Source organism: Schistocerca cancellata, chromosome 1 (assembly GCF_023864275.1).
Source record: "Schistocerca cancellata isolate TAMUIC-IGC-003103 chromosome 1, iqSchCanc2.1, whole genome shotgun sequence".
Taxonomy (NCBI): domain Eukaryota; kingdom Metazoa; phylum Arthropoda; class Insecta; order Orthoptera; family Acrididae; genus Schistocerca; species Schistocerca cancellata.
This window is the reverse complement of record NC_064626.1, coordinates 954664749-954677956: the sequence shown is the minus strand read 5'-3', so window position 1 is coordinate 954677956 and position 13208 is coordinate 954664749. Positions and strand designations below refer to the sequence as shown.

General features: G+C 37.3%; 1 protein-coding gene across 1 annotated transcript; it reads left to right on the top strand.

The window, feature by feature from the left end:
- The first annotated feature begins 9707 nt into the window (after positions 1-9707).
- LOC126088304 (uncharacterized) lies at positions 9708-10361 on the top strand. The gene is made up of 2 exons (XM_049906438.1): positions 9708-9882; positions 9994-10361. The coding sequence occupies exons 1-2, from the start codon at positions 9708-9710 to the stop codon at positions 10359-10361; spliced, it is 543 nt and encodes a 180-aa protein (XP_049762395.1).
- Positions 10362-13208: the final 2847 nt, after the last annotated feature.

Genomic DNA, 13208 nt, shown 5'->3' with positions numbered 1-13208 from the left:
CTGCAAGACCACACTGACTGTTGGTGCAGCATCTTGTGACCCACATTACAACCAGCGATATAATTAATCCTGTACCTTCATATTGGTCCCTCTCCTGCGTTACCCTCGCATATTTTCGTGTGTCATTTCCCTCACCTTTCCTGTGTCACATGAACTTGTATCTTATCCTACCACCCTCTCCCCACCCCCAACTACTTCCCTTCTCTATTGCAGTTCGCACCTACTAATTTCACCTATTATAGTCACTTCTGCCATCCCACTTTTGACACTTATTCACCTATAGTCCTGCAACCCGCATTACACATATTATTATTTTTCATTTGATCTCGTTGTGACTTTACGCTAATTTCAGTTGGTTTAGCCTTTCACTATCGTCCTACTCCCTCAGATTTTAGCCTTTTTCTCCTTATTTCATACATTTCTTCCTTTTTGTTATTTTTCCCTTGTGCATGAGTGTATTTTTGCAATTTTTTTTTGGGCAATTCTATGTTATTTATGTATTTTTTTCACATTGTTTCCACCACCATGGATCCTTGTTCCTTCCATCTGCATCAATAGAGAAAAGTCATTATCCCTAGCCACAACCCAGCCCCACATACTGTTCCTGGGTTCTTGTTTGGTCATGAATCCCCTCAAATGGCCTTATCATCAAATTACCCATCTATGGCTGCCACCCTTCCTTCAACAACGACCTTCATCTATTCATATTATGCCAATCCTTAACCCTCACCAACATAGTCCAGCTGAATCACATCAATCAGGCCCAAACCATATTGCAATACCATGTGTCCATCAGCAAAATTCTCCTGCCACGCAATCCCAAATTCCTGGATTGCACAACACACGTTGAAACTCTTGCCTTCCAGGAACTAGGGAAACAAGCGTAATGCCACCTCAAAAAATCTCCAACCTGCTCACTTCCTACTCCTGCCTTGGACCACCAGTGACATAGCCACTGCAACAACCTCCAAACCACCCAATGTCCCCTCACAGCTGACAAACCCTGTTTCACAGACCAACTACATTTACCCCATCCCTCAAAACTCACTCCCAGTACCACACAGAATCCAGAACCTAAACAGACCCGAAACACAGTCGTGAACCTTTCCTCAAAATACCATAGTCCCACAGAAATATCTGTCCTTTCCAAAGGCCTCACCTTTTGACCTACCTCCAAATTCAGTCATGCAGGACTTGTTAAAGACCTTCTCTCCTTCTCCCAGTCCCTACAATGGAAATAATTGTTTGCCACCAACCCTATCAATCAGACTCAACCAAAGAACAATGTTGACTCCTGCCTGGCTCAGTTCAGTCCTCCATCTAACTGTGATCCACCCCCACTGCCCCCAAATCACCCCTTGTTAATTTTCCAGAATTTCTTAACCTTGAACCTTGCCTCACCACACAGAAATGGCTTTTTGATAAAAATCACATCTTAACCATTCAGAAGTAACTTCTGATTTATAACGTAATAAAATACTAGTAAAACTAGACATTCTTTAGCTGTAGTAAATCAAATATTGGTTTTTATAAACTAGGATAACTGACAAATAGAAAATCTGCTTATTATATTATTTGAAAAGAAACAGCCCTCTCAAAACATGTTAACTTATCAAATGTTAGCCTTATGTTAATTTTTGTTAAAATAATGCTAAAAAAACTTAAATGTGAAATGTAGACATCTTTGCTATATAATGGCACAATATTATCATCACAGTGAGGCTTTTGGTTCAATTCTGTAAGTGACAAATGGCAGATCAGTTCACCCTTTGCACACTATACCTGAGGTTCTGTTGGACTGCTGTGTGCAATATGCACATTATCAGACTTATATGAAGGATCTTCCCCTTATAATGGGTGATAAGAAACAGTCTCAAAAGCCTTTAAGGGTGTTGTATGGTAGGTTGTACAGAGAAATGATGGTTAAGAAAAAAATTTGATATGTTGTGCCATTTCTGAGTTAATTAGCACTGAAACTATCAATTGGGTCTTTGCAAGCATGAATCCAAGTGGCCCACCATTGACAGTGTCACCAAACATGTTCTTCATTCGTTTTCCTAAAACTGAACAGGAGTGTGATACAAAATTTGGACTAGGAACAGTAGTAAGGACTGAACCTGAGCCAAAGGCTGATCAGTATCGTGCACCATCATCTAAGCTACAAGGTCAACTGACACTAATTGTACCTGGTGGGCCACTGGAATTTCTGTGTGCAACAGCCTTATTGGTTAACTTCAATGATGATTAACCCTCGCATTACCAAGCGGGGTATTCTAACTACCCCAGGTTGAATTTTTCCCTATAATAATGTTATCTGAAGGGCCACATGCCTGTGGTTTCGTGACTTCGTACTGAAATGATTAACATTGAATTCACACTCATGACTGTCTAATTTTTTTGGCTTTAGCATTGTTATTCAAGTCATTTCTTGGTGGGATTGTGAGACTACCCTGCTTGGTATGAAACGTGTTATTTCTTATTTGTACAAAAGGAAGAATTTGGGAAATATATGTATCATTCATCTTCTTTGATGAGTTTTGCCATAGATCCAATGTTTGTTATTGTTGTTGGTTACTATTGTTGAGTTGAATTTGATGTTAACTGTTGAGCTGACATTACACGAGTCAGTATTTCATCTGCAAGTAAGGATGTCCAGAGGACTTCCTAGCGAAGAGATCATGGAAATTCTATACCATTCTGATATCAGTGACGACGAAAATGAATGGGACATTGATAATGAACTGAATGAATATATGGAACCTCTTGACAAAGACCATATAATAGCATCAGATGAAGCTGATGATGAAATACCAGAAGACACTACACATTCACGTGAAAAAGTAGAAGAAGAAGAAGAAGAAGAAGAAGAAGAAGAAGAAGAGGATGATGATGATGATGAAGAAGAAGAAGATGAAGACACTGGAGATTTGTTTGTTTCTAGAAGTGGACTACAATTTCCTAGTGAACCACCAAAAGGTGGGGGGCGTTGACGTCACAACATTTTGAATGTAACAACTGGCCCAGTGAATGATGGAAAAACAATCAAAACAATAACAGAGTCATTTTTATTATTTATTGTGAGCATCATTGTAGAAGAAATGAACAGGGAAGCCAAACGAGTAATTTCTTTGCAGCTCATTCTTCGAACAAAACGACATGGAGAGATATAAATGCAACTGAAGAGTACGCTGTATTAGCAATTCTAATAGGAGTTGGTCGAAGTCATGGACATTGCACAAGTGCTTCCGATCTGTGGGGAGGTATTGTTGCCTTTCGGCAACCATTCTTTTCTGCTGCCATGTCAAGAAACCGATTTTTGTCTATACTGAAATTCTTGCGATTTGACAACAGAGACACAAGAGCACAGAGAATTGAAGAAACCAAGGACAAGCTACAAACCATCAGGGTAGTGTTCGACAAATTTCAATCGAACTTGTGCAAGAACTTCTATCCTTATGAATAAGTGACTATTGATGAACGATTAGCAACGTAACGAGGAAACTGCCCTTTCAGGGTTTATACAAAGATCAAGCCTGGCAAGTATGACATTAAAATTTGGGTTTGTGTTGATGTGAAGACATCTTACTTATTACGGATCCAAATTCACACAGGAATGGTGGACAATACTTGGGAAGTGAATCAAGGACAGAGAGTTGTTTTGGATCTGATGGAACCATTTCTGAATAACGGTCATGGTGTAACAACTGATAATTGTTTCACCAGTTTTCCATTGGCTGCTGAACTACTAAAATGAAATACGACATTGGTTGGTACCTGGCATTCTAATAAGAAAGAGATTCCGAAGGAATTTATGCCAAACAGAAAGAGAGAAGTTCACTCTTCAATGTTTGCTTTCATAAATGACTTGACCCTAGTTTCCTATGTTCCAAAGAAGGGAAAGGCAGTAATACTACACTCTACTCAGCATAATGAGAGACAAGTGAGTGGTGAAGAAAATGAACACAAACCAGAAATCACTACAACAAAACCAAAGGTGCTGTAGATAATGGGGACAAAAGACAAGAGAATACAGTTGTGTTAGAGGAACGAGGCTGTGGCCACTTAGAATCTTCATGGAAATGACAGATATTGCAGACTGAATGCATATATTCTGTACACTCAAAGATTTCCTGAATGGCAGAAGAATAACCGAAGCCGACGTAAACTCTTCATGACTGAATTGGCATTTGGACTCAGCAAAGGCAACATGGAAGAAAGAGCCAAAAATATCAACAGTCATCGTGAAGATGAACAAGATGCACTGAAAGCTTGTGGCATTGCAATTCCTACAGCAGTGATCCAGATCCAGTGTTCCAAGTTACCAACGCCACAATGATGTCAAGATTGCAAGAGAAACGAAGATCAGAAAACAAGATTCTGTTGTGTAACATGCAAGAAACCTGTTTGTAATATACACAGAGAAGAAACTGTTACTGTGAAGTGCATGCAGTGCAAAAATGTACTTGACTGAAAAGTTGAAAAAAGTCTTGTGTTATTTTGCTGCAGCGGCTGTTGAGGTACATAGATTATTAATTTTCTGCTCGTTGAAAACTGAATTTAGTGAAAGATATAAAAATTTTATTGTACTTTGTATATGTGATTTGATTAAATACTTCTAATAAACTGAAAAGCTGTTTTTCAATACTAAATAAACCCATTCAATGGAAATAACGAAATCTGAGAACAAATATAACAATAAAACACAAAACTCTTTTGAGGTAGTCCAAATACCCCGCTTGGTAAAATAGAGGTGTGAAAAAGCTTGGTAACAGGAGGGTTAACTCAGACACCACATGATGTATCAGACTTTTTTCTTAACAGTTATTTCTCAGGACCTTATAAGCTTTTCAAACTGTTTGTGAGCATCCTGTATAGCACTGTATTCTGTCATAAGCAACATACCATTACAGAGTAGATTTTTGACAGCTTAAGTATGTCATTATTAGACCTATTTACAAGGAAAGTAGGGAAGTGTATATTCAGAAATTTATCAGCAGATATCACTAGTAAAACACCAAGAGTAATGTATACATGTTACTTGAGAATGTTCACCATTTTTGGAATAATTTAATGCTTAATTTTAATTTATATTATTGAAGGATTTTTTTAGGCAACACACTGACATCAGCTTCTTGAATTTACCAAACAGCTATGACTTTCACCAAGTTGTATTTTCTGTGACTTATCCCAAACATTCGGTTCCCTACATAAACTTACGAGAAAATAAATTATTATGGTATTAATAATATATTGTTGTTAATTTGTTTTCATGTTAAATAATTAAAAAATACTGAAAGGTTGATCAGGAAACTCATATGTAGTGTGCGTAATGAACTGACATGTTCAGTATCAGTAGAAATAACTAATAGTGTGCAACTTGTATCTAAAATTTAATTTCTATACTTGCCCCTACAAATGTAACTTGACCTTCTTTTCCAAGGTGACACATGAAATTCATTGGAACCTGCAAAACTTATATGACATTCAATAGTTTCTGTTTTTGTATTTTAATACTACATCTTATCCATAGCGTCACTTTCTAGCAATAAATATTTTCAGTCATAGTTAATAAAATGAAGTGTTAATGATATATTGCCAACAGCAAGTCAGCATAAGTTGATCCCTGATGGTCTCAGTGGGCTGGGCATGGCAGCTTAATGTGCTGAGGTGTAACGTGTCAATCGTAGAATGAGATGTTTCACATCCTTGATATCCATTGGCTGATGAAAATGTTCAAGGGTTGAGGTAGTTAGTAAGCAGCAAGCACCCCACTTTTGGGAGTATTTTTGACGGTTTGTGCAGATCAGAATAGTGCCGATCCTATGCTACCAGTTATGTGGGACCTGGACTGGCATTTCTACCTGCTCGTGGAACATTTGCTCCATGTAGCTGCGAGGGAAAGGCATGGAGTGCCTGTGACCCCCATGATGCCAAAGAGATCATCACAGTATTGACGTTGTTTTTTATTGTACTATCATTCTATGCAAGACAATATCTAGCTGTAATGCAACACATGTATAATTGATTCATTAAGTAGAGCTGTGCGCTATAGGAAATACAGTGAGTTCATCTTCTCTGAGTCTGTTATTTCACTGGAACTAAAAAAGGCTCTTTCAGTATCTTAGATGCAATGGATCAAAGTCCACAGGGGAAAAGCTGTGTTTTGTGTCAAGGGTACTGAATAACAGGACCCTTGCAGCATTGGTACTGTATCGTGACTGTGAGAAAAAAAGTAAGAGACGCTTGAAACCTAGCAAGATAAGGAAGTTAAGGACCAACTACTGGACTGTTTCAATAGCCTATTCCTAACACTCCCATTAGGAAAATAAAGACCAAGGAAACATTCCATTTGGTGACCTCGGTGAAGGATGTGAAGAGAAGGTGGAAAGAAGGAGACAGAAAATGAAGTTAAAAAAAATAATAATTTCACAAAAATATCAGAGAATACACGGCATTGTCAACAGCAATGGGGGTCAACAATGGAATGTCTAACAATACACATGTTATGTTATGTAGCCTCATTTGAAATATTCATATGTTAAAGAAGACATCTGTGTTTGTGTGTGTGTGGGAGGGAGGAAGAGAGAGAGAGAGAGAGAGAGAGAGAGAGAGAGAGAGAGAAGAAAGAAATTTGTAGAGAATTGGAGGATATAAATTGTGCATGCATATACGATTCAATTTGCCACTTGGAAGAGCTTACGTTGGGCTCAGAGAAGAAGGTTACCAATGTCTTAGCAGCAGACAGACCTTGTGAGAGCAGTTCAACTCGGTGTGCAGTTTATGGTGTCATGCAGTTACAGCATTTGTGTGTCATTGATTACACCATAGCAGTTCCAGCTATGTGTTCATGGCAAGCCAGCAACCCAACTGCAGTTCACCACAGCATGCAATAACATCATCTGGTGAGCTGTATTAGTTACGAATTTGTGACAAAACTGTATGACTTGTATGTTCATAGTGGACATTGGTAAACAGTGACATAGATGAACTACAGAGTTGTGGTGAATTCCAAATTGTAAATTTAGTAATATCCTATGCCTGTAGCCACTTGTGCGATAGCAACTGAGGCACAGTAAGTAAAATATAACAGCTTTATTGGCTACATTTCAAGAGGATATGTTTAAAAAATTCCAGGAATGTTTTAAAGCTCAAGGGGGTGATTTTAAAGCAGAACTACCTAATATTAATACTACACATGAGGAAAATCAAAAAGCAGAACTAGCTAATATTAAGACTAATATAAATACAAAATGAGAAGAAATACTAAGTGTAATATCAGCACACAGAAACAGAATTTCTATCAAGGAAAATGTAATCGTTAATTTACTTCAGGAGTTACAAAAGGAATTAAATGATCACTGTGGTGTAGTTTGCAATGAAATTGATGAACATTTTGAAGATATTCACAAAAACCTGAATACAATAAACAAGGAAATCTCAAATATTAAAGAAAGGGTAGTGATACTCGAGCAAGTTAGGGGATTCAATGAAATTCCAAGTCCTCATACCACCTTACCTACCTTGGAGGGACAACTGCAAGAGTTTGTAAGGAAAAAAATTACAAGAAAGAATTGATTCCCCTTTTACACCTACTTCTACTGGTGAGTGTAATTCTAATCAACAAGAGCTGCAGAAACTCTGGGAGGAGTTAGAAAAAACACAAAAAGAGTGAGGTATGTCAAAATAGTACAGGAAATATAAAATAATGGTTAGGAGAACAATTAGGGATGGGTATGAACAATGGGCATGAACTTGGCAAAGCAATTTCCAAAGTTTAAACCAGATGGAGAAGAACATCCCACATATTTCTTATGTGCCTTTTCAAAGACTTTACCTAAGGACTGGAAAGAGCAAAGAAAAATAGATTTTGCACTCAGGTATTTCTTGGGGGGTGGGGCAGGAGGAGGAACAGTGTATTCCAAGGATTTTAAATCATAAGAAGACATACATGCAACAGTAGACAGTGATTACACAGACATGCAGATATGAGGGTATGCCATTTTAATAGGGAAGCACAGACCCCAATATTCAATATTGGAGAGTTAGTGATCGTTCAAGATCATCACCAGAGTTCCCACATAAAGAAAGAAACTAGTAAATTTTTCCCTACGGATTGTGGACCCTAAGAGATTGTAGTATACCACATCAAAAAATGAGGTATCTTGTAGAGCCCACAACAAGCCAAGATAAAGGTTTATATAACATTGATATGATAACAAGATGATTTAAGCCCTCAGGTGACCCTGCATTTGAAGCAAGTTCAGAAGAGTGGCATCTGTCAGGCCCCAAGTTAAACTATTTATTTATTTATGCTTTTGTTTTCCAGATAAGTTTATTTGCTCTTTTTGTGTCCTATAATCTTTTGAAAGATATTATCTCTAACTATACTATCCTACAATTAGGTTTATGAAACACCTAACTCGGACTAGAGTATGTATGCACTGTACAAGAGTACACAAAATCACTCATAGAATGATACCTCATATACATTTGAGTGACATTTATGCTGATTAAAATTTGTGACTCATTTCAAATCTATATTTCATATATTTTGCAGGTATACTGTATTTTTTTATACATATCTGCAATAACTTAAGCATACTTAGGTAACATGAAATATATGAGAAGAAGTGTGCTAAGTACCTCAGTAGTTACCAATCAGCTGTTCAGTTTGCTAACATTATGAAATACTGCTGACAGTGTGTTGGCAATGCAACAGACAAACACAACCAATTGTAGAAAGTCAACAAAAAAAGGCAATATAGACACATGAATAAATGTCAATAATGAATTTCGTTATAAGATTTTATAAGGGAGATATTTTGTAAACATTTGCTAATAAAATCTAATAGACAATAGTCAGTTTACAAAAATTTTCTATGGGCGGTATCAGTGTAGTAATATTTGAGTGTCCATGATGCAAAATCTGCCAAGTGCATGATACGTGAAACTGAGACAATCATGAAAAACTCAATCTATCCAAACTATTAAAAGTAAAGACTTCATTTATTTTTAAAAAATAAGTAAAAAAAATAATTAATTACTCTGTGTTAATGACTGAAATCTGCAATTAAGTTTTATATATTAAAGTCTTAAGTGAAATACTGACTTAGCAGTTTTTGCACACAATTTATGCAGTTAGCAGTTTTTGCAAATGTATCAATCCAATTATGAAACAAACATTCAGTTGCAAAACCTGCTATTTAGTGATATGTTAGGAATGACAGAAGGATGGAATTTAATTATTGTGAATATAAACAGAATATGTTTATTGCAAAGAGAAGTCTGAAAATTCTACAAAACTGGCACACAAAAATACAAAGGTGACATTTTACCAGGAAAAACTGACATATTTAACATCAAAAAGAGAACAGAAAAGAATGTTCAACATTAGGGTTTTTTTACAGTTGCATACCAATGGGGGGTACCAATGGGGGGGGGGGGGGGGGGGGAGTCAGTAATTGACCCCAACGAAGTTTTTAGGCTAAAACTCCTGTCGTGTTCATTAGTTTATTTAATAAAGACATGACATTTATCGTAATTATAATTGCTACAATCTACAATAAGAACAGCTTTTGGTTTACACTCATTGTTGAGTTATAGCGATTGTTATAACTGATGGTGTAGCTGGTCAACAATCACCCCTCGCAGTCAACCGGTAAACAGTGTGGTGAGTGGAAGGTAATATCTTTGTGGCATTTGACAGAATGTACAAGAAGATGAAATTGACAGATGACGAAATTAGAAATTTGCTTGAGAGTTCAGACTATGAATTTAGTGGTGAACTATCTGAAAGCTCAAGCAGTGAAACTAAAGGTGTATTCATGGAAATTCCAGATCAAGTAGTTTCTGACAGCAGCAAGTTGGATGAAAGTGAGCAGGGTAAGTATTGATTTTTATTATTTTTTGCAGATATTTTGGAGTATATTAGGATGTGTGTCTCGGTAGAGTGCTCAGTTTGCTAGTGTTCGGTTCTGTTTTCATATTTTATAGATATTCAACCAACAAGAAGACGACCCAGGCTGAAAGCACAAATTGATCAACTTGAAAAAGACATGGTGGCCCCATCAAGTATGATATGGAAGAGAAGCCCTTACGTAAATCAGAGCAGGAGGTCTGTTGCTAACGTAATGAGAACCCCGAAAGGAACTAAGCCAGGGATAAAACCTGATACACCAGGTAAAGCTTTTCTCATGTACTTCGGTGATAACATCCTGGATAACATTTTGATGTGTACCAATCAAAAGCTTGGAAATCTTAGGGAATCATCTGAAGATATTTTCATAAAAAAATTCGAAAGCATTTTAAAGGGAAGAAATTGTGTCAGCAATTGGAATTCTACTGAACTATGGAGTCCATAGACAGAACAAGGACAGTTTACTTGATATATTTAGTAAAGAAAACTTTTCGATGTACCGAGCTTCATTTTCAGAGCATAGACTGAGGCTCTTACTGAAGTGCTTGAGTTTTGATGATGCTCTAACTCGAGCAGCTAGAAGACAGATGCTGGAAAGCATGCTAATGAGAAGAACCATAACAGTGGCCCTGAAATAGTTAGAAGATTGAATGAAATGTCTGACTTGAAACAATCTGGAAGAAATGTTAACATGGACAGAAAGTTCACTACCGCTCCACTCGCATCTGATCTTTTGAAACAGAAAATAACTACAGTTGGTACTAATCGAAGTGACAAACACCATGTTCCTACAGAACTCCGTCCTGTTTCTCTAAAAAAAGCTACACCGGGAACAATCCGATTTGCCTTTAGTGATGATGCCACTTTAGTCAGTTATGTGCCTAAGAAAGGAAAGGTTGTCACAGTATTGTCATCTCAAGATCATGATATGAATGTGACGGAAGAGAAGCCAGACATCATCCTATTCTATAATAGAACAAAGTCAGGGGTGGATACATTCGATAAGTGTGTAAGTACGTACAGCTGCCGTCGAGCAATGCGTCGATGGCCTATGGTAGTGTTTTTCAACTTGATTGACATTGCAGCATACAATTCATATGTTGTATTTCAAGATACACGCAAGAAATGGGCAAAGAATTACCTGACAAAGAGTTCTGGAAGAAAGAAGTACCTGAAAGATCTTGCTCGTGAACTTTGTGACCACAACATGAAAAGACGTACTCAAAATGCTGTAGGCCTACACTCAAAATACACTATAGTGTTATCAACTTTTGGGTATGAGTGTAATCAAAATCAAGGAGCTGTGAGCAGAGAAAACAACGTTACGGAGCCGCCATGGAAAGTAACATGTGCAGCTGTGCATAATCTGCCAAAGAAAGGACGCTGTTACTTATGCGCCAGAAGCAAAGACCGTAAGTACATGAAATCTTGCACTTCTTGCAGGAAATATATCTGCTCTGCACACACCAAGAAAGAAGTAGTAGTTCGTACTGTAAAGTGTTCTGAATGTGAATCTGAGTAATTCTTGTAATTATGAAATTAATACAAATAAATGTAAAAAAACTACTTTTTTTACTAAAAATGTCCCAGAAACCCTTTCCCAGTAATAATAATCAACATTTTAATCTTCTAATCTGCCAAAATTATGGAAATACATAAGTAATGTGATTTATCCTAGATATAGAAGGTGTGATGGTTGTGGGGTCAGTCGCTGACCCCTCCCATTGGCGTTGGCCAGTGCAACATATGGCATTGGTATGCAACTGTTAAAAAATACACCATTGTGCTTTTGACATCACAAGATATTGTTGAACATAAAATAAGTTCCAAATTGCACCTTAGTAAAATGTTGATAAAATTTTAGAAAATAATAAAATAGGTGAAAAGTTGCACCTTAGTTAAAACTGTGACAAAAAATTCCAGAAAATAAAACTAGCTGAAAATTGCTTTTAGGTGATCGACCTTGACACTTTCTATCAACTCAAACTTGCTTCTGGTGTCTTCTTTGTTCTGAGGGTCAACAGCAGCAGGACATCTCTTAGGAGTGCCTTCCTGCTCATCTAACTCCTTGGTGTAAAATTTGAGTTTGTCATGGGTCACCCAGTCTTCACTAAAATGGACCTCCAAAAGCTTTTTGACATTTCTGAGACTGGTGTTGGGCCATTTCCTTTACTGAAATTTTTTCCCCTCTTCAGGATGCTCTTCACCTCTTCAAAATTATAGAAGGGCTTGCCATGGACTAGACAAATCTTCTTGTTTTTGCTTGTCACGAAAATGCTTTTTTGACTTTTTGAATCTGGAAATGCCAGTTACCAGTCTTTTTCACTAAGCCTTACATTTACAGTCTCTTTCACTAAGCCTTACATTTATGCCATAACACTCAGTGTGAACACAGTTTTCATTTCATAATATGGGGTTTATTAATACTTTTGATGCTATTACCTTTCTGTTTGGGAAACATTTATTTTCCACTGATCAGAACTCCGCCTACTTTTCCAGGAGGGACTGTTGCCCTCAGTCTCATTCTGGTTATTTTCAGTTACTACTATGGGTTCAAATTTTTGCAGAATTCCTAGTATTTCAATTACTTTCACTTTGTCTGTACTATCTTCGGCATTTAAACCATTTCTCTTCAAAAAACTCATACAAATAAATCAGCACACACACTCCTTATCAGCTGAACTTTGATTACCGGCATACATTACAACAAAGCATCAGTAGCGAGAGCTTCACTGTTGCATACACATTTGCTACATCGCAGCCAACCAAACTCCGAATAAGAAAAATATCCTTTCTAATCATAACAAACTGAAAGGTAGCTTTGAATGTCTATATTGGTAAGTCTGGTGTCAGTTGGTGTGTTTTGCATCTGGACATGGCATGGCAATACCATGCCTGTTGAACTTGGTGGATTTTGCAAATGTCTGACATTTAGCGGGCTTTGCTGGCACAGACAATGTGTAGTTAGCAGCTTTTGCAGCCCAACATGATTTCCTACAGCCATTTTCAATGATTTATATTGTGTTTTGCATCCTGAAACATATTCCATCTCGTGGGTGCTGAAAAAAACTATAGTGCAGTGTGCTCAACTCAAAATTGACAAAAAATGCATTTAGCGGCTTTTGCATCTGGGCTACTCATTTAAAGTTAGACAACAGACAAATGAACACGAGACACTGATGACTGACAATGTGCTACAATAGGGGCTCTTTGAGGCCATTTTTTGGAGTCTGTGTTGAAGTTGTGACAAGACCATTCTATGGGGAATGTCAGAATACCCATAGATAAGAGA